Consider the following 22,152-nt stretch of genomic DNA (forward strand, 5'->3'; position numbering starts at 1 on the left):
AACCCAATTTCATCAGCTGTTCGGATGGCTGGTCTCAGACGTAGTGATCACGCTGTTTAATCAGCTTCTTGACATGCCACCCGTCAGGTGGATGGATTATCTTGGCAAAGGAGAAATGCTCACTAACAGGAATGTAAACACACTTGTGCACAAAATTGGAGAAATACAYATTTTGTGCATGAAGCTTTTTCAGCGCATGAAACCAACACTTTCCATGTTGCGTTTACATTTTTGCTCTGTGTATATGTGTTTTGTAAGGCAATAAACATGACTAACACTCAAACTCAACAGCACTTTGCCAAAAATGGAAGTGTGAGCAGTTGATACGCCAGGGGGTCTTGGAGCATATCATGTCTTGGATCAAATACCATACCTTTGTTTCGGCAGAGAAGATTATCCACTGGAGTGATACAATGCTTCAGGTCATGCCGTTTTGAAAAAGTGCTTTAAAAACAAGAATGAATTCATGCTTAGCTCGAGGACATGTATTACTTGGTCAGTTTTGTTTTACATTGATTGTGTAGTGCATGACAAATCCACAGCTTGCATGTTAGTGTTTTTACAATAATGACCTAAACACATTGCTCGACTGACAATACATTGTCCCAATAACATTTTTTAGTACTCAAAAGGTTGACTGTATAGCAGTGCATCAGGGTTGAAAATTGTGCTGATTTTATAAAAAAGGGCATGTGTATCAAAACTTTACATTTGTAAATACTGTACTGCGCTTTTGGTTGATACTTTAAAATACCATAAATAACTTTATTAAACAAGTAGCTAAACCATTTCTTAGATTAATTTTGTGTGATTAAGAGAGGTTTCAGCTTTTCACTTACAGTACCATTCATCGCAGACAGACCAAAACGTAAAGTTAAGTACCTTAATAATGGAGTGTGTTTGGTGATCAAACTGGAATGTTATTTATACATTAAACATCTAATTGACTCTCAGACCTACCAACACAGCATGATGCTGGAGGATAGGTTATTAGAAGGTTACGAACAGACTAACAGACTACCTGCCTCTACAGAGAATACTTCATWGAAACTTCTGATCGACCATCACAAAAAAAAAAAAAGGGGTCTCGCGTTAATCTCAATATAATTAAAATAAAAAAATATATTTTATATACACAAAAGTCATGCATATTACCCCGGTAGCTGAAAACACTTAATGTTCTGTTCCACTTACCCACAACCTGTGCCAATTGTGTGCAGTCAAACCCGCCATCCCAAGAGGAAGGTGTAACACAGTGATTTTGTTATAGATTGTACAAAATCATATTGTGGACCACTTGCCACATTAAGCATAAACATGTCATTGGGACGGTCATCCCTATACTAAGGTTAAGGGAAGGAAACTGTTTCACAAATGTCAATGTATTTTGGGGAGTAGCATTGTTCTGAGTAGTAGGGAACTCCTACGCCGAGAGGGAGGCAGGGGCGATCTTACGAAGGAGCTTGTTGAGGGCTGTAATCTTCTCCTCTAAGATGAAGTTCTTTTTCTCAGCACTCTTCTGCCGCTGCTCAGTGACCTGCAGTGCCTTCATCAGCTGGGAGTTCTCCACATACAGGTCCTTCAGCATGATGTCCGACTTGGCATTCTTCGCAAGCTGTGGGAGGGAAAGGGACACAATTAAATAATCCGATTTTCAGGACATGTTTCTCTGACTCTACCGTTCATATGAGGCAAACAGCAAACTCACCTGCTCCTTCAGCTGGTTGACCTTCTCCTGCAGCATCATGCGCACACTCCTCAGCTTGGTCTCCACCTCCTCCATCCTCTCCTGCATGTCCCCCATCACCTTTTCATATTGCTCCTGAGCGCCAACAGAAAGAGAGCATTTAGACCATGTCAACATCATACACATTTCCTGTGGTGCAGTAAAGTACCTGCTGCAGGCCCATCTGGGCACTGGCTTGCTGGGCCTGTGTGCGGAGCGTCTCCTCCAGCTGCTGCCCCCTGCGCCGCTCCTCTGCCAGCTGGGCCTGGAGGTGTGCCAGCTGCTCCCTAGACCCCAGTCCTGCCTGCTCCCTGAACTGCTGCAGCTGCTGGGCATGCTGGGCATGGGCCAGGGTCAAGGCTGTCTCTGCCCGCAGTGCCTGCACAAAAAAACAGTGTGCTTGAGCATCGACTACATTGTAGTCAGATTTGCATCCCAAACTATTCTAGCTCTAACTGATCCCCTCAAACATGCTGATAGACTCAATAGGACATAAGAATGGAGTTTGGACATTTTCATGAAAGGAATTAGCCTAAACTTTCACAAGCCTTAGGGGGAGGATTAGTACAAACTTGGACCATGCAAAAGCAAATCTGCTTTCAGTTTAGAGATTTGGTGCCTCAGCAAAAGTAAATTGATCAATTATTTGACCAAAATGTGTGGCGTAATYACCTGGTCCTGTGCCTCCGCCCAAGCAGCCTCCAGTTGTGCCTGTTTGCTCTTCATAGTCAGGCACTCCTGGGTCAGACTCTGTACCTCGAAGTCTTGGCCCTGCAGCTGACACACCTGAAGGAAACAGAGCACAACCGTGAACTTCAACCTACATTTCAGAAAGACTATCAAAGACATTGGTAACCAATGTTCCCTCACATTTTTTGGGGCACTGAGAAACTTTTAGGTCTTGTTAGAGGAAACTTGAACGTTGTGAGAATTTGGTACAACTTCCGGCGTGCATTTATAGTGAACACTGAGGCTGTATGTACCCTTACAGTTTTAGACAGTAGCCAATAGACATAATGTAGGCCTACCAACAAAACAAAAGAGCAAATCCCATAACATTTTCCCATAACAAATAGATTGATTTCTATGATATACAGTGGGGAGAACAAGTATTGGATACACTGCCAATTTTGCAGGTTTTCCTACTTACAAATCATGTAGAGGTCTGTAATTTTTTATCATAGGTACACTTCAACTGTGAGAGACGGAATCTAAAACAAAAATCCAGAAAATCACATTGTATGATTTTTAAGTAATTATTAGCATTTTATTGCATGACATAGTATTTGATACATCAGAAAAGCAGAACTTAATATTTGGTACAGAAACCTTTGTTTGCAATTACAGAGATCATACGTTTCCTGTAGTTCTTGACCAGGTTTGCACACACTGCAGCAGGGATTTTGGCCCACTCCTCCATACAGACCTTCTCCAGATCCTTCAGGTTTCGGGGCTGTTGCTGGGCAATACGGACTTTCAGCTCCCTCCAAAGATTTTCTATTGGGTTCAGGTCTGGAGACTGGCTAGGCCACTCCAGGACCTTGAGATGCTTCTTACGGAGCCACTCCTTAGTTGCCCTGTCTGTGTGTTTCGGGTCGTTGTCATGCTGGAAGACTCAGCTATAATGCTCTTACTGAGGGAAGGAGGTTGTTGGCCAAGATCTCGCGATACATGGCCCCATCCATCCTCCCCTCAATACGGTGCAGTCGTCCTGTCCCCTTTGCAGAAACATCCCCAAAGAATGATGTTTCCACCTCCATGCTTCACGGTTGGGATGGTGTTCTTGGGTTGTACTCATCCTTCTTCTTCCTCCAAACACGGCGAGTGGAGTTTAGACCAAAAAGCTCTATTTTTGTCTCATCAGACCACATGACCTTCTCCCATTGCTCCTCTGGATCATCCAAATGGTCATTGGCAAACTTCAGACAGGCCTGGACATGCGCTGGCTTGAGCAGGGGACCTTGCGTGCGCTGCAGGATTTTAATCCATGACGGCGTAGTGTGTTACTAATGTTTTTCTTTGAGACTGTGGTCCCAGCTCTCTTCAGGTCATTGACCAGGTCCTGCTGTGTAGTTCTGGGCTGATCCCTCACCTTCCTCATGATCATTGATGCCCCACGAGGTGAGATCTTGCATGGAGCCCCAGACCGGGGTGATTGACCGTCATCTTGAACTTCTTCCATTTTCTAATAATTGCGCCAACAGTTGTTGCCTTCTCACCAAGCTGCTTGCCTATTGTCCTGTAGCCATCCCAGCCTTGTGCAGTTCTACAATTTTTTCCCCTGATGTCCTTACACAGCTCTCTGGTCTTGGCCATTGTGGAGAGGTTGGAGTCTGTTTGAGTGTGTGGACAGGTGTCTTTTATACAGGTAACGAGTTCAAACAGGTGCAGTTAATACAGGTAATGAGTGGAGAACAGGAGGGCTTCTTAAAGAAAAACTAACAGGTCTGTGAGAGCCGGAATTCTTACTGGTTGGTAGGTGATCAATAGCTTATTGTATGCAATAAAATGCAAATTAATTACTTAAAAATCATACAATGTGATTTTCTGGATTTTTGTTTTAGATTCTGTCTCTCACAGTTGAAGTGTACCTATGATAAAAAAAGTAGGAAAACCTGCAAAATCGGCAGTGTATCAAATACTTGTTCTCCCCACTGTAGGTCAGTAGCCTAAATGTGGTGTTCAATGCAAGCCTACATTGCATGAGACTTAAAAAAGTACATTACGAAGGACTTGACATTAATTCATGAGTTTTTACTTGGTCTTTAACACCATGGGACAAATAGGTGACTGTCAATTGCATTGTGTTATATGATGCAAGAAACCACTTTACAAAATAAAATAAAAAGTATTATTATTACTATACAGAGAATTAGACAAAGCAGAGGGCTAGCCTCCATATTGGCTTATTGCCCCTTTTTATTAAGACATATGCTTCTTACCGGACTGGCTTTTCAAAGACAGTTTGAAATGTAGCCTACATGTTTTGCGCTCTTGTAGGAAGCAGTAACTCCCCATTGCTGACCTATACTCATCTATAACTGAGCTAATAACTCGCTAACTAGCAAAGAATATCAACAAATGTGCACATCTGAACTGATCTGAAATGTGCATTCACTCGCGGGGGATTGAAAGACAGCTCGTGGGCTACCCCGTTGTGCTCTGCCTCTGCCAACAACAAAATCAGACTCATTTGCTTTGGTTTGTTGCATTGAAAAGGGACTGATATAATGTTGATTCGATCACAGAATTAGTTTTTATCTATATAGTGAAAACGAATGGGGCAAACTCAGTGAAGTTCAAGCTCTTGCGTGGCCCGGCATTTCTTCTGCACAGCAGTCCTGGAGGAGGTGCRTGGTCGCGCGCAGCTTCCAGGGAACATTACTGGTAACTAACCCAAGACACACCTCCGGTGTTGTTTCCAATTGAGCGCAAATGAAGCATAGTGGGCTGAAAAAGCAAGGAGGTGGAAAGCCAAGCACGAGCTAGCAAGATCTTATTGGTGTGTACTAGCAGGCATTTGCATATTGTCATTAGGGAACGCCTACTATGAAGTGTGCATGTGCAATAACTCAATTCGCCCTTGCACTCCTTCTAAACAATGCAATTTTTTTTTTTACTTTTAGAAATGGTAAAGTCTACAAAACTTGCCGCACTCTTATTAACAGATTCTAGTTTTGGGAGCAGAAATGCATTGAGATCGAATGTTTCATCAATGAGAACATTTGCAGAATGTTGGCCAAGTCCCATCTAGCTCCATCTTCACCCACTGGACTTCCCCTCAAATCGCCATATTTGGTGGCGAGAAGAAGTGCTAAACCGATGCTTCAGATTCATACATCCGGTGAGACATCTGTCTCCTATCTGTGCTACTATGTTAACTTACTGCCCATCACATCAACTGCCTCAGTGTTATATGTTGTTGAACAAGGAAGAACAATAGCTTCAGGAGCAAGTGACGTAGTCCTACCTCGTGGAGCAGCTCCTGGTTTTGAAGGCGCAGGCTCTGGCACTCCTCCTGTAGGGCCATGGTGGCCTCCTCCTCATGTTGTTTCTGGGCCAGACGCAGCTGCTCCTTCTCCCTACTCAGCCTGCCCATGCTGGCCTCCAGCTCCTTTACCTGATGATCAGCACACAACAATGAAGTCAGTCAAAGAGCTGTTGTATCAATACTCTATATTAAAGAGCAAATTCAGGAGCAGCAAAAAGTTAGGCGAAATTTCCAATGTTTTCATCGTCAGGATGTCACCCACCTTGTCCTGGGCCTCCTGCAGCATCCTCTGGTGGTTGGCAACTTCCTGGGCCTGATCAGTCTTCTCCTGACCCACAGCCTGGAGTTTGGAACGAAGCAGCTCTGTCTGGGAGTCCACGGAGCGAAGAGAATCGTGGAGCATCTCAACCTGTAAACAAACATGCATACATAGTCAGAGGAAACCTAGCATTTAGTACTTGGAAGATGACAAGCCCCCACCCCAACAGAGCTGCTATAGCCAAGTAGATCCTTCTCTCACTTTATGGGTCCTCTCCTCRGCCTCCCTCAGCAGCCTCTCCTTATCCTGCTCCAGCCACTGGTGTTTCAGGGTCAAGCTGGTCAGCGAGGACTCCACCTCTGACAAATGTTGGAGCTAAGAACAAACAAAACATTCAAGAACCAAGGTTCATTAATGAGTCCCGTTAGATAGACGATACATTTTTTTTCAAAAAGCTGAACAATAAATTGTCTTACATTCTTTACAATTTAGACCAAACTTAGTATCAAGACCAGGGATGGGCAACTTTGATGGGAGAAACTCAAACGGAACACATCACGAGGGGTCGCAATGGCTCGTGGGTCTGCGTACCCACATCTATACCCCCCCCCCCCCCGTGAGCAAAACATTTCAGCTAGCCCCTTTGTGACAACAAAGAGAACATTTAAGTACATTTCATGCAATTCTACACATTTTGTCATTGGGTGGAGGCAAATGTTTGTGGCCTGCTGGAGGTCATTTTGCAGGGCTCTGGCAGTGCACCTCCTTGCACAAAAGGCGGAGGTACGGTCCTGCTGCTGGGTTGTTGCCCTCCTACGGCCTCCTCCACGTCTCCTGATGTACTGGCCTGTCTCCTGGTAGCGCCTCCATGCTCTGGACACTACGCTGACAGACACAGCAAACCTTTTTGCCACAGCTCGCATTGATGTGCCATCCTGGATGAACTGCACTACCTGAGCCACTTGTGTGGGTTGTAGACTCCGTCTCATGCTACCACTAGAGTGAGAGCACCGCCAGCATTCAAAAGTGACCAAAACATCAGCCAGGAAACATAGGAACTGAGAAGTTGTCTGTGGTCACCACCTGCAGAATCACTCCTTTTTTGGGGGTGTCTTGCTAATTGCCTATAATTTCCACCTTTTGTCTATTCCATTTGCACAACAGCATGTGAAATTTATTGTCAATCAGTGTTGCTTCCTAAGTGGACAGTTTGATTTCACAAAAGTGTGATTGACTTGGAGTTACATTGTGTTGTTTAAGTGTTCCCTTTATTTTTTTGAGCAGTATATATATATAGTTATATTATTATTATTATTCTGTCCAAAAGGTCCCCCATATATACCTTTTCCTTGGTGGTGTTGAGCTCTCTCTCCAGCAGCTCCTTGTCATGCTGCCAGGCTGCCTGCAGGTGGAGCCTCTCCCTCTCCTGCTGGGTGGAGGTCTCCTGGAGCTGCCTGGCTGCGGCCGCCCCCTCCTCCTGCTCCCGGGACACCTGCGCCAGCCGCTCTGTCAGCATCTGGACTGCCCCCTGGTCGCCACGGAGACGGGAGCTCAACTCAGCGTTTTGGTCGCTCAGCTGCAGGTTCCGGGCGCTCATGACCAGGACCTCCTCACGGTATTTGGCGTTCTGAGAGGGAGGGGATCGAGGAAGGGCTCATCAGACTGGGTCTTGKGTCATTGAAAATGTTCATGTGTCCATTGATCAAATGAAAATCTATAAGGCTGACAGGGTCAGTTGAACTATGCAGGGTGATTATGGTAAAATGGAAAAAAAAACTTTGAAAACAAACCTCGTTGCAATGCCTCTCCTGCTCCTCCCTGTTCTTCTCATGTTCCTGCTCCACTTTGTCCAGTTTCTTTCTGATGGAATCAAAGATGGAACGAATGATTCATTGCCGTGTAGACAGGATAAAGTTTAAATATGACATTTGTAAGCCCTATCTGAATTGAGCATTTTCTCACAGCAACATTACTGACGGATCAACTTACTTCTTCTGGATAACCTCCACCTCAAGTCTCTGGACATCCTGCTGTAACATGGCCAATCTGTCCTTCAGTGCACTGTTCTCACAGTTGACTTTGTCTAGCTGAGATCTAGCGTTGAAATAGTTGAGATATGAGTTTCTCCTCAAATGCATTTTTCTGGGTAATCATTTACAATTTGACGCTAACATTTGAGTTCCAAATAAAACTGGGTGAAATCAATGCACTTCTGTGGTGAAGTAAAATGGACACGGAATTAGACAGGTAAACATTCAAATGATACAAATGTTATTCACACAAATTAAATCTACTAGCATGCACACCTAGGTGAAAACCATTCCATTAGAGAGAGACAGTAAATTGTTAATGCATTCCAGACAGTTCGATGTTGGAGGTGTAGAAATGGTTGAAGACAKTTTTTTKKTTGTTGAAATTGTACTTTTTACCACTTTTTTCTCCCCAATTTTATGGTATCCAATTGGTACGGTCTTGTCCCATCGCTGCAACTCCTGTACGGACTTGGGAGAGGCGAAGGTCGAGAGCCATGCGTCCCCCGAAACACGACCCGCCAAGCCGCACTGCTTCTTGACACACTGCTCCCGGAAGCCAGCCGCACCAATGTGTCGGAGGAAACACTGTACAGCTGGCAACCTGAAGTCAGCGTGCATGCACCCAGCCGCCACTAGGAGTCGCTAGAGCGCGATGGGACAAGGACATCTCAGCCGGCCAAACCCTCCCCTAACCCGGACGATGCTGGGCCAATTGTGCGCCGCCTCATGGGTCTCCCAGTCGCGGCCGACTGCGACACAGCCCAGGATCAAACCCGGATCTGTAGTGACGCCTCTAGCACTGCGATGTAATGCCTTAGACCGCTGCGCCACTCGGGAGGCCCAAGACAGAAGGTTTCTGAAGAGAAAAAGGTGAGGATCTCTTTCAGATGAGAGCTGGTCGGTTGCAATTAGTCATTCAAATCTCATATTTGGGGAAGAAAACATTGCAATCAGGCAGCTGAAGGTTAGTCATTCGAATGTAGGTTTGATTTCTGGTGACCGGCCTGCACGTCACAAACCTGTGTGGACTGGCAGGGTCCATCACCATCTCCAGAGCCATGAMCAGCTTCTCCATCTCCACCAGCTGCTCCTTCATCCTGCCCTTCTCCTTCTCAAAGGCCTCCTCCAACCYGTGGACCTCTGCCCGAGAGGACAGCAGAGCCTGCTGGAGCTGGACAGTTCTGCCAGCTTTTCCTCTGAGGGAGCGCAGCTCACTCTCCTTGGTCTCCAGCTGGGAGTTCCGCAGCTCCTCTTCCCAATAGTGCTTATTAGACAGGGCTTCCGTCATCTCTAACAGACCTGCCATCTGCTTCATATCTGATACAAGGTGGTGTACCTCTGTGGATTTGGCCTCTAGCTGGGTCCTTAGATTAGAAACCAGGTTGAACGTTTCACTCAGTTGGGCTTTCAGCTCTTGGATGTGGTCTCGGAGTTTGGATGATTCAGTTTCCATTTCKACGATCTGGTTGGAGAGTTGGTCTGCCAGGTGGATGTAGTGGGCGTTCTCCTGGCTCAGACTGCCCGTCTCTTCCCTCTCCAGGTCCAGGGTGGATTGGATCTGTGTGACCTTGGTTCGTTCCTGCCTCAAGGCTTCCTGTAGATTCTCCTCTGCCCTCTTCCATTGGTCTAACTCCTCAGTGACACAGTCAAGATCTGACTGCAGACGGTCAATGGTAGTCGTGCGTTTTCTCAGCTCCTCCATCAGCTTTGCTCGGTCCGTCTTCAGGGAGACCAGCTCAGCAGTCTGCCTTGAGCGTYGCTCAACTTCGTTTATTAAGGCCTCCCGTGCCGTCTCCAACYCYCCCCTCAGGGTCTCCGTGTCTTCCTCTTTGGCCCTCAGTTGAACTTGCTGTTGYATGAAAGCACAGGACAGACGGCTGCAATTCTCTGCCACCATTTCTTTGTCCTGAAGAAGTRTCTCAGATTCAGACCGTAGAATACGCAGCTCCTCGCTTAGCTGAGACACCTCACTGAAGAGCACTCCCTCTCTATCCCTCACCAACCCCAGCTCCTCTACAGCTTGCTGTTCAGAGGTCAGGCGCTCGGTCAAAGCCTCATGAAACGCCAGAGACACAGTGTTTTCCTCTAGCTGGGCACAAACCACCTCCAGTCTGGCCTGCAGTTGACTGCAAGTCTCTTCCAGTTCAGCCTCTGACTGACTGTGCTGTATGTGTGACTCGGAGGCCAGATCAGCCTGCTTTTGCAGACTGGCTATGTGCTCCTTCAGCTGCTGAACTTCCTCCTGGTGCTCCTCCTCCAGCCTCTTCCTTTCCACAGCGGCCCGGCTGCAGATCCTGGCCTGCTCCTCACTCGCCCTCTCTGTGCTGTGGAGCCTCTCCCTGTGCCTCTCCTGCTCTGGTTCCTGCAGCAGCAGGCGCTCACAGCGTAGCTGGTGCATGAGGCTGTGCTGGGCCTGGTCTTGCTGTGTCTTCATCTGAGACACCTGCTGYTCTGCCTCTTGCCTGATTACATAGCACAGACTGTTCACTTAGGCACACAAACAGATACTTAAACTGTACATACACACAGTACACCATTCCCAGTTCACATATACACCATTGTTTTGTATGTGTTATGAGTTAAAGGGATGAAGTTGTAGGGACTACGGTTGCCACAAAAAAATTATTTAAAAAGAAGAGAAACAGGTAGCCAACCTATACAACAATGTAAACTTGAAATGAATTGAGTTGAATTACAAAATACAGGCCATGGGAGTAAGATAAGWTGGCCACACCCACCTTACGAGCAGCACTTCCTGGTCCATTCTGAGCTTCAGCTCAGCCTCCAGCTGGTCTTTCTCTGAGGTCAGCCTCTGGACCAGGTTACTGATCTCCCGGGCATAGTTCTGCTCCAGCTCTGCCTGTTCGCGCTGGGCCCTTCTCTCCTGGTCAGTGCCCCAGCCTAGCCCTCCCAGGCCCCCGGAGCTGCGCTGTAGCTGGGCCTGCAGCTTCTCCACTTCCTCCCTGAGCCTCTTAACCTGCTCCTCCACCTGGGCCTTCTGCTCCTCCAGATCACTGATCTCCACCTTGAAGCCCTGAGAGATGTCCTTCCTCTCCACCTCCATGTTCTGCCGCATCAGCTCCAGGCTGCGCTCGTAGAAGTTCACCTTTGTGGCGAGAATGATGAGGGGTCAGGGATATCCCAGAATTTGAAAAATACACTTCCCATGTACTGAACTTCCTTTTTTTACATCGTTTCACTCAAATTACCTACAATTGGACCTCTTATTTTCGCGACAAAAAAATAGGAGACGATAATTAAAACTATACAAAAATGCGTGAGCCTGTGTGTCACAACGCCTCCTCTCTACCTTGGTCTCTAACTCAATCTTCAGGTCCTGCACCTCTTGGCTGTGCCTCTCCTTAAGCTGTCCCATGGCCATCTCAGTCTCAATGCTCACAACAAGACCTGGCAGACTCTCCAGAGAACCCAGGCCTGAGGGAACAGAAACAAAATAACCAAGGTTGTGCAAGTCACACCCAACAGGCTTTTACAGAGGGGAAAAAAATAAATAAATATTGACGTTTCCAATTCTTACCATTCTTATCAGCCACTTGAAGCTTTTTCCTAGCCATGGGAGAAATGCCTCTCTTCATCTCAGGGTCATCTGAAGCACAATGGACAAGATTACAGTAAAGAGTAGTTAAGTGACTTAAGCTAAACTGTAACTGGAGAGACTGAGTTGAGGAATGAAAAGGTGTGTGTAAGTGCATTAGAGAACAACATTTTATAAAATGTTCAGTTAAAACTTTAGTATACAGTATGTTTAAATAAATATACTGAACAAAAAAGAAACGCAACATGTAAAAAATTCCAGACATTTTCCATACGCACAAAGCGTATTTCTCTCAAATTTTGTGCACAAATGTGTTTACATCCCGGTTAGTAAGCATTTCTATTTTGCCAAGATAATCCATTTACTTGACAGGTGTGGCATATCAAGAAGCTGATTAAACAGCATGATCATTACACAGGTGCACCTTGTGCTRGGGACAAAAGGCCACTTWAAAAATGTGCAGYTGTGTCACACAATAATGCCACAGATGTCAAGTTGAGGGAGTAACCACGCCAGCTCAGGACCTCCAAATCCGGCTCCTTCACCTCGTGTGGGGGGCCCTCCAAGGACCACCCATGTCTGCACCCMTGCCCAATCGTGAAATCCCTAGATTAGRGCCTAATGAATTTATTTCAATTGACTGATTTCCTTATATGAACTAACTGAAATTGTTGCATGTTGCRTTTATATTTTTGTTCAGTATACATTTCAAAGTAAAAACTGAAAACGAGAAAAGAACATATTTAAATATTGTTTAACACAAATATAGATTCTAAAGACAAAAATCGGKTGAAAACAGGGATTTACCAGAGTCTGACTCAGTAGTCAGTGATCGTCGGCTGGACCAGGCGTGTGTGGATGTGTCCCTTTCCTGTCTGGATCTCCTCCCCATCCCCTGACTCTTTAAAAAATCCACCTCCGAGTTCAACTCGTCATTCCGGTCCCGCAGCGCCTGTGACACACAAACTTGTCATTTAGCAGAGTGGTGACACTTCAGACAAACATAAATAGCACTTCCAGCAAAACACAGCAGACTTACTATAGAGATAGAGCAGCACCAGTCAACAATGTCCTCACCAACTGCCACGTGCACATGCTAGTAAAGCCACACAGCAACACTCATTCTGTGAACCCAGAATAACACACGCTCACCTTCACTTTCTAGGTTCCCAAAAATGGGAGGCATTTGGATAAATTAAGAGGCTTGTCATGATACACTCAAAAACAGATCTCAACTCTGTACAGGCAAGTGAGAAAAAAAAATGTTTGCCATGAATCATGAATGTTATGCATGCCGTGTATAACCAATTGCTAGGCTTTGGAAAATTGTGAAAGGTAAACCAGGTCAAGCCTAGTCTTGGTAACAGTCTTTTTAGCTTACAATCCACTCCTTGCCACTCCTGTCCTTTGACAAATTAGTGGAATGTTCGCTAAAAAGTCTGGTAACCAGGCTAGGTCAAGCCCCCTCGGGGCTTCCACGCAAGGCATGATTCTTTAAAACACAGACTCAAGCACACATACACACGCACACTTTCTCTGGCTCCCTCTCTCGCTTACCCGGCACTGCAGCTCGTACTCCTTGATGATCTCAGAGAAGCGCTCCTCCTGGTTAAGCAGTTCCGTGTTGTTTGGATCCAGGCTCCCAAACTACGTCAGCCAACCAAAACGGAAACCGCCATCAATCATTCATAGGGAGTGAGCTATGCAGTTTTACCAGAGGGATGAGTTACCACAGAATGACATCATCACGCCCATCCTCACATAGCTCCCTCTCACCTTGTCTAGTAGGAGCTGGTCCAGGTCTCTCTGCAGTTTAGAGATGGTTCTCTCGGTCTCTGACAGCTTCCCCTTCAGAACACTGCCCTCCTCCTCCAAACGGCCATTCTCCTGTTAGCCCAGAGGGAGGGTTACTTAGTGATACGATAACGCTTTAAGATATCCAACACAGTATAATCACCCCACAATAGAGAACAATAGGGGTACTAACAACGGGCGGATTGTTAAGAAGCTAAGCAACAGTCTGCCATTGGTTGGTTGTCTGTGAGCGGGTGGGTCTAGTTGGAGTGTGAATAGAGCGTGTCTGTGTCTGATGGTGGATGTTGCAAGCAGGAAGGCCAAGACAAAACAAACAACAACAAAAAATCACATGGGCTAATCTAATCCTCTCCTTTGAGTTCTCTAGTCTAAAGAAGAGACTGGGAGGGAGATGAAAAATTCCTTGCAGAACGTTAACCAGTTTATACTCACACAAAAGTGTATTCAAAAGCTTAAGGAGCCTAAAGCAATGAAATCAAAAATAGGAGGTTAAGCTCAAGGAATCTTGTAGGAGGGGTGGTCAAACAATTGCCTGTCTTATTAGCACGCTTTTCTCATTGTAAAAACCTCATGGGGCATCTCTATAGGGCCAGGCACCTGGGTGGCATTGCAGACTTCCTCGTGCAGACTGGCATCATGTGCCCGTAGGACCTCCACTTCCTCTTTGAGCTTGGCCCGCTCACGCTCCACCTGCTGCAGCAGGACCTCGCTCTCCTGCGCAGATTCACAACGCAGGGCCGTAAGCCTATCCCGGAACTCCTGCTCCAGACCCCTGCCAATCAGAGAGAAGTTTGACTACATTGCCTCTCCTCCATTCAACAGGAGCTACTTTACAGTACATGATAGTACATTCAACAAGGTCAACAGGTCACACTCAGATCATGACAAATCACAACCAGTCAAGCAAGATTTTCCAACCACCAGATCAGTCTGTAATCTATAACGAGAAGGAAGAACAGGTCTTACTTGATTTTGGTTTCATTCAGTGACTCAATGGCAGCGTGTCTGTCATCCACCTCGCTGACCAGCTGGAGGTTCCTTCTGTCGGCCCACTCCAGGTTGGCCTTTACCTTGTCCCTCTCCCGACATGCCTGGTCTGCTAGGACCCTGAGGGACAGCCAGTGGACAAACATTTCAGCATGGACCTTACCACATCACTCACCAGAATGACCCAATAGCGCAGTACATCACGAAGGACTAACTTTAACAGCACACACACACATATATATAACTCAGCAAAAAAAGAAACGTCCTCTCACTGTCAACGGCGTTGATTTTCAGCAAACTTAACATGTGTAAATATTTGTATGAACATAAGATTCTTCAACTGAAACAAACTGAACAAGTTCCACAGACATGTGACTAACAGAAATGAAATAATGTGTCCCTGAACAAAGGGAGGGAGGGGGGGGGTCAAAATAAAAATTAACAGTCAGTATCTGGTGTGGCCACCAGCTGCATTAAGTACTGCAGTGCAACTCCCCCTCATGGACTGCACMAGATTTGCCAGTTCTTGCTGTGAGATGTTACCCCACTCTTCCACCAAGGCACCTGCAAGTTCCCAGACATTTTTGGGGGGGAATGGCCCTAGCCCTCACCCTCCGATCCAACAGGTCCCAGACGTGCTTCAATGCGATTGAGATCCGGGCTCTTGGCTGGCCATGGCAGAACACTGACATTCCTGTCTTGTAGGAAATCACGCACAGAACGAGCAGTATGGTTGGTGGCATTGTCATGCTGGAGGGTTATGTCAGGATGAGCCTGCAGGAAGGGTACCACATGAGGGAGGAGGATGTCTTCCCTGTAACACACAGCGTTGAGATTGCCTGCAATGACAACAAGCTCAGTCCGATGATGCTGTGACACACCGCCCCAGGCCAATGACGGCCACTCAACATAATCGATCCCGCTCCAGAGTACAGGCCTCGGTGTAACGCTTATTCCTTCGACGAAAAACGCGAATCCGACCATCACTCCTGATGACACAAAACCTCGACTCGTCAGTGAAGAGCACTTTTTGCCAGTCCTGTCTGATCCAGTGACGGTGGGTTTGTGCCCATAGGCGGCGTTGTTGCCGGTGATGTCTGGTGAGGACCTGCCTTACAACAGGCCTACAAGCCCTTAGTCAAGCCGCTCTCAGTCTATTGCGGACAGTCTGAGCACTGATGGAGGGGTTGTGCTTTCCTGGTGTAATGCGGGCAGTTGTTGTTGTCATCCTGTACCTGTCTCGCAGGTGTGATGTTCGGATGTACCGATCCTGTGCAGGTCTGAAAATCCACCGTGGAAGCTAGCCAGGGGCTAATTCAGAAGCTAGCCAGAAAGCTAACCAGAAGCTATCCGATAGCTAGCCAGAAGCTAATCTGTAGCTGCCCACATTAGCCGGTCTCTGGCTAGCGTTGGTGTTTCAGCTGCCCACGTTTTGTGGTCATCAGCTATTCCTTTAGCTCGATAATCTACCGGCACTTTTGTGCAACGCGACTCGGACCGGAGCATTCCGGGACTTTTTTTTCTCTCAGTTTCCCGGATTTCAGCCGCAGGCTCTGGACATTTGCAGCTAGCTAGCTAGCAAACGTGTGACTATTGGCTTACGTCGATCCCGGAGCAAAATCAAATCATTCCGGAGCTAGCCACTGAGGATTCCATCAGCCATTCCTGGGCTACAGTCACCTATCCGGACCCGTTTTTGTTTTTTTGTTTTTGTTGTTGCTGCAGATACGGAGCACCACCGGCCTTCACGACCTGACTGCCGAGTTATCTGCCGAGGGAGTTATCCAACTGGCACTCCGTCCGACGTTACCTGAACGCTCATCTGGGGCCCGCTAACCGTTAGCTGTCTTATCGGCTGCTTCTGAATAAGTATATCGGACAATTATATTTATTATTATTTTTTATTTTTTCTTGGGTCACTATATCTATTTTGCCAATTTGGATTGATCCCCTCTACCACACGGAACCCACTAACTACCCGACGGAAACGCACAAGGTATCTACAAATAGACTTCCATACTATGCTATTTTGCTACCGATAGCCATCTACCGGCCAGCTGTCTGGATCGCCGTGACCCCAACCAACCTCTACTCACTGGACCCTTATTGATCACTCGATTAAGCATGCTCTCCTTAATGTAAATATGCCTTGTCCATTGCTGTTCTGGTTAGTGTTTATTGGCTATTTCACTGTAGAGCCTCTAGCCCTGCTCACTATACATATCCAACCTCACAGTTCCACCACCACATATGCGATGATCACCTGGTTTCAATGATGTTTCTAGAGACATATCTCTTCATCACACTCAATACCTAGGTTTACTCCACTGTATTCACATCCTACCATACTTTGTCTGTACATTATTCCTTTAAGCTATTTATCGCCCCAGAAACTTCTTTTACTCTCTGCTCTAGAAGTTCTAGACAACCAATTCTCATAGCTTTTAGCCGTACCCTTATCCTACTCCTCCTCTGTTCCTCTGGTGATGTAGAGGTGAATCCAGGCCCTGCAGTACCTAGCTCCACTCCTATTCCCCAGGCGCTCTCTTTTGATGACTTCTGTAACCGTAATAGCCTTGGCTTCATGCATGTTAACATTAGAAGCCTCCTCCCTAAGTTTTTTGTTCACTGCTTTAGCACACTCTGCACCCCGATGTTTTAGCCGTGTCTGATCCTGGCTTAGAAAGACCACCAAAAATTCTGACATTTTCATCCCCAACTACAAGATTTCAGACAAGATAGAACGGCCAAGGGGGCGGTGTTGCAATCTATTGCAAAGATTGCCTGCAGAGTTCTGTTTACTACTCAGGTCTGTCCCAAACAATTTGAACTTCTACTTTTAAAAAATCCACCTCTCTAAAACAAGTCTCTCACCGTTGCCTGCCTCTATAGACCACCCTCTGCCCCAGCTGTGCTCTGGACACTATATGTGAACTGATTGCCCCCCATCTATCTTCAGAGCTCGTGCTGCTAGGCGACCTAATTTGAACATGCTTAACACCCCAGCCACCCTACAATCTAAGCTTGATGCCCTCAATCTCACACAAATTATCAATGAACCTACCAGGTACCACCCCAATTCGTAACACACGGTTACCCTCATAGTATCATCCTAACAACTTGCCCTCCAATACACCTTGCTGTTTCAACCAAGATTCTCAGCGATCACTGCTCATTGCCTGCATCCGTAATGGGTCAGCGGTCAACGACCTCCACTCATCACTGCTCAAACGCTCCTGAAACACTTCAGCGAGCAGGCCTTCTAATCGAGCCTGGCCGAGGTATCCTGGAAGGATATTGATCTCATCCCGTCAGTAGAGGATGCCTGGACATTTTTAAAAAATGCCTTCCTCACCATCTTGAATAAGCATGCCCCATTCAGAAATTTAGAACAGGAACAGATATAGCCCTGGTTCTCTCCTGACCTGACTGCCCTTAACCAACAGAAAACTCTATGGCGTTCTGCATTAGCATCGAACAGCCCCCGTGATATGCAACTTTTCAGGGAAGCTAGAAACCAGTATACACAGGCAGTTAGAAAAGCCAAGGCTAGCTTTTTCAGCAAAAATTGCTTCCTGCAACACAAATTCAAAAAAGTTCTGGGACACTGTAAAGTCATGGAGAATAAGAACACCTCCTCCAGCTTCCAACTGCTCTGAAGATAGGAAACACTGTCACCACCGACAAATCACTATAATTGAGAATTTCAATAAGCATTTTTCTACGGTGGCCATTGCTTTCCACCTGGCTCCCTACCCCGGACAACAGCACTGCCTCCCCTCTGCTACTCGCCCAAGCCTTCCCCCATTTCTCTTCTCCCAAATACAGTCAGCTGATGTTCTAAAAGAGCTGCAAAATCTGGACCCTTACAAATCAGCCGGGCTAGAAAATCTGGACCCTTTCTTTTAAAACTATCTGCTGAAATTGTTGCCACCCCTATTACTAGCCTTTTCAACCTCTCTTTCTGGTCGTCTGAGATTCCAAAGATTGGAAAGCAGCTGCGGTTATCCCTCTTCAAAGGGGGGACACTCTTGACCCTAACAGCTACAGACCTATATCTATCCTACCCTGCCTTTCTAAGGTCTTCGAAGCCAGGTCAACAAACAGATTACCGGACCATTTCGAATCCACCATACTTCTCCGCTAGTGCAATCTGGTTCAAGAGCTGGTCATGGGTGCACCTACCACGCTCAAGGTCATAAACGATATCTTACCGCCATCGATAGGAAACAATACTGTGCAGCCGTATTCATTGACCTGGCCAAGGCTTTTGACTCTGTCAATCACCACATCCTCATCGGCAGACTCGACAGCCTTGGTTTCTCTAATGATTGCCTCGCCTGGTTCACCAACTACTTCTCTGATCGAGTTCAGTGTGTCAAATCGGAGGGTCTGTTGTCCGGCCTCTGGCAGTCTCCATGGGGTGCCACAGGGTTCAATTCTTGGACCGACTCTCTTCTCTGTATACATCAATGATGTGCTCTGCTGCTGGTGATTCTCTGATCCACCTCTACGCAAGACACATATTCTGTATACTTCTGGCCCTTCTTTTGACACTGTGTTAACAACCCTCCAGGCGAGCTTCAATGCCATACAACTCTCTTCCGTGGCCTCCAATTGCTCTAAAAATACAAGTAAAACTAAATGCATGCTCTTCAACCGATCGCTGCCTGCACCTGCCCGCCGTCCAACATCACTACTCTGGACGGCTCTGACTTAGAATATGTTGGACAACTACAAACCTAGGTGTCTGGTTAGACTGTAAACTCTCCTTCCAGACTCACATCAAACATCTCCAATCCAAAGTTAAATCTAGAATTGGCTTCCTATTCCGCAACAAAGCATCCTTCACTCATGCTGCCAACATCCCTTGTAAACTGACCATCCTACATCCTCGACTTCGGTGATTCATTTACAAAATAGCCCCAAAACCTACTCAATAAATGGATGCAGTTATCACAGTGCCATCCGTTTTGTCACCAAAGCCCCATATACTACCCACCATGCGACCTGTACACTCTCGTTGGCTGGCCTCGCTTCATACTCGTCGCCAAACCCACTGGTTCCAGGTCATCTACAAGACCTGCTAGGTAAAGTCCCCCTTATCTCAGCTCGCTGGTCACCATGCAACACCTACCTGTAGCACGCGCTCCAGCAGGTTTATCTCTCTGGTCACCCCCAAAACCAATTCTTCCTTTGGCCGCCTCTCCTTCCAGTTCTCTGCTGCCAATGACTGGAACGAACTACAAAATCTCTGAACTGGAAACACTTATCTCCCTCACTAGCTTTAAGCACCAGCTGTCAGAGCAGCTCATAGATTACTGCACCTGTACATAGCCCATCTATAATTTAGCCCAACAACTACCTCTTTACCTACTGTATTTATTTATTTATTTTGCTCCTTTGCACCCATTATTTCTGTTCTCTACTTTGCGCTTTCTTCCACTGCAAACCAACCATCCAGTGTTTTTAGTTTTTATTTTACTTGCTGTGTTGTATTTACTTCGCCACCATGGCTTTTATATTTTTATTTATTTATACATATATTTGTTTGCCTTCACCTCCCTTATCTCACCTCACTTGCTCACATTGTATATAGACTTATTTTTTTTTTCACTGTATCATTGACTATATGTTTGTTTTACTCCATGTGTAACTATGTGTTGTTGTATGTGTCGAACTGCTTTGCTTTATCTTGGCCAGGTCGCAATTGTAAATGAGAACGTGTTCTCAATTTGCCTACCTGGTTAAATAAAGGTTAAATAAATAAATAAAAATAAAGGTGTTGTTACATGTAGTCTGCCACTATTAGGATGATCAGCTGTCCGTCCTGTCTCCCTGTAGCGCTGTCTTAGGCGTCTCACAGCACGGACATTTCAATTTATTGCCCGGGCCACATCTGCAGTCCTCATGCCTCCTTGCAGCATGCCGAAGGCACGTTCACGCAGATGAGCAGGGACCCTGGGCATCTTTCTTTTGGTGTTTTTCAGAGTCAGTAGACAGGCCTCTTTAGTGTCCTACGTTTTCATAACTGTGACCTTTAATTGCCTACCGTCTGTAAGCTGTTAGTGTCTTAACGACCGTTCCACATGTGCCTGTTCATTAATTGTTTATGGTTCAATGAACAAACATGGGAAAAAGTGTTTAAACCCTTTACAGTGAAGATCTGTGAAGTTATTTGGATTTTTACGAATTATCTTTGAAAGAAGAGTTGATATAATATCAACTCAGCAAAAAAATCATATCTACATTAAGCATATAGAATCCAAATGGGCTTACCACGGCAGTTGAATACTGGCAAATTAATACTTAAATGAAAGAGTGCTGTATTTTGGTTCCAAAGTTGGTCATTAAATTGACAAAGCAATGACTTTTACAATCATCAATATAAAAGCATCGTCAACATCTCTCGGCGGAGTCGTAGTAAAATCCATTTTGTGGGCTACAGTTTCTCTGCACATTAGTGAAGTTGAACCAATGATTCCCCTTAAAGCAATGCCTGACCATGAAATCAATAAACAGTTGATGTAAATTAATTAAGGGTCACTGGCTCATACATGAAATTAACCCAGGGGATGCAACAGAGCTCGCCAGCTTGTAGTCCTAAAAAAAAAAGGAAATTAGTTACCAATGGTTCGTTCAGTCATTCCTATGGGGGGGAAATGACTGGGGTTTTGGGATGAGTGCAGAAAATAAGCTCTGAAGTTAACACAGGCTTAGGAAATATTACATGGTTTGTTCTATGAGATAATAGCAGTCAGTTTACATGACCTTTATGAATTATGAAGCCTTTATGTGCTCGTTTTGATTACATAAATGCTTCAAAATGCTTTGAACAAAACTTATAAGATCCCCTAAGCCTTCGTTTACCACTGACCTTATTTTCGGGCGTTTATCCAAAAACACATTCATTTCCCCCATTATGCTTTAGCCAATGAGCCAGGCCGGAGTTAGTGCCTACAAAAAGGACACCATTACTATTGCTCTCTATGGACTCTCTTTGGCCATGACCTTCATTCTAGAATCCAATGGAAGGGTGCAGTACCAAAGTATACAGTATCAAACCAAAGACTCACTGGAGGAACTGGATCTCGTTCTTGTAGGAGACGAGGGCGGCCTGGTGGATGCCGTTGCCGCTGACCAGCAGCTCATTGTCCAGGGCCAGGGTGAGCTCCGCCAGACTGACCCGCTCTTCCAGGGGGAAGTCCAGAGTCTGGCGGGGACCAAACAGCACGGGTCAATTTATGAACGCATGGCAGTGGTAACTTAAATCACCAACCCCGGTCCTGGAGTGCAATTTGGTGTTTTAGTGCCAGCCTCCATCCCTGTAGCTCTCGTGGACTAGGTGTTTTGACAACTGGTGTATGGTAAATATAAATGCAGGTCAAAATTCAGCTCGTCCTCATGTTTACACTCTACTGTACTAAAAATGTGTCAGATTACACAATTATTATCTCGGTAACACTTAATATAAAAATCAGAGCGTGTCTAGCTAGGGGCTTTTGTAGGCTGCGTTACATAGATTATAGTTCCACACTAAAGCATCTAATCGAAAGCAAAAGAGCATCAGCTACATGGAACTGGAAACGACAATTTCAATTCTACTCCCATTACACTTTTCACACACAGGAAGGAGATGCCCCTAGAAACCCTGCAGCTTTCTTTATCCCGTACAAACCAACTAACACCAAGGCTCTTCAACAACATATCAATTCAAGCAGCCGTAAAAGGCAGAGTACTCAACATTTCAAGGCTACTTCTGATAAATAACTGGCACAAGCAATG

The 22,152-nt window shown here is 45.9% G+C and overlaps 1 protein-coding gene across 2 annotated transcripts in view; it reads right to left on the reverse strand.

Moving 5' to 3' along the window:
- Nucleotides 1–428: 428 nt before the first annotated feature.
- The window catches only part of LOC111978155 (ninein-like protein), a 45,767-nt gene continuing 24,043 nt past the window's right edge, over nucleotides 429–22,152 (reverse strand). The window contains exons 9-28 of one of the 2 annotated variants that reach the window (XM_024008038.3): nucleotides 21,444–21,580; nucleotides 14,347–14,487; nucleotides 13,978–14,152; nucleotides 13,342–13,452; nucleotides 13,123–13,212; nucleotides 12,373–12,517; nucleotides 11,548–11,616; nucleotides 11,320–11,444; nucleotides 10,748–11,115; nucleotides 9,029–10,471; nucleotides 7,966–8,070; nucleotides 7,767–7,836; nucleotides 7,319–7,603; nucleotides 6,238–6,351; nucleotides 5,980–6,126; nucleotides 5,697–5,846; nucleotides 2,399–2,512; nucleotides 1,896–2,105; nucleotides 1,709–1,822; nucleotides 429–1,615 (exon numbers count right to left, since the gene is read on the reverse strand). In XM_024008038.3, the coding sequence (XP_023863806.1) occupies nucleotides 1,424–1,615; nucleotides 1,709–1,822; nucleotides 1,896–2,105; nucleotides 2,399–2,512; nucleotides 5,697–5,846; nucleotides 5,980–6,126; nucleotides 6,238–6,351; nucleotides 7,319–7,603; nucleotides 7,767–7,836; nucleotides 7,966–8,070; nucleotides 9,029–10,471; nucleotides 10,748–11,115; nucleotides 11,320–11,444; nucleotides 11,548–11,616; nucleotides 12,373–12,517; nucleotides 13,123–13,212; nucleotides 13,342–13,452; nucleotides 13,978–14,152; nucleotides 14,347–14,487; nucleotides 21,444–21,580 (4,305 nt within the window). In that variant the 3' untranslated portion in view covers nucleotides 429–1,423. The remainder of the gene's footprint in view (nucleotides 1,616–1,708; nucleotides 1,823–1,895; nucleotides 2,106–2,398; nucleotides 2,513–5,696; nucleotides 5,847–5,979; nucleotides 6,127–6,237; nucleotides 6,352–7,318; nucleotides 7,604–7,766; nucleotides 7,837–7,965; nucleotides 8,071–9,028; nucleotides 10,472–10,747; nucleotides 11,116–11,319; nucleotides 11,445–11,547; nucleotides 11,617–12,372; nucleotides 12,518–13,122; nucleotides 13,213–13,341; nucleotides 13,453–13,977; nucleotides 14,153–14,346; nucleotides 14,488–21,443; nucleotides 21,581–22,152) is intronic. The other variant, XM_024008039.3, reaches the window with a different exon arrangement.

This window comes from Salvelinus sp. IW2-2015, linkage group LG18 (genome assembly GCF_002910315.2).
Source record: "Salvelinus sp. IW2-2015 linkage group LG18, ASM291031v2, whole genome shotgun sequence".
NCBI lineage: Eukaryota > Metazoa > Chordata > Actinopteri > Salmoniformes > Salmonidae > Salvelinus > Salvelinus sp. IW2-2015.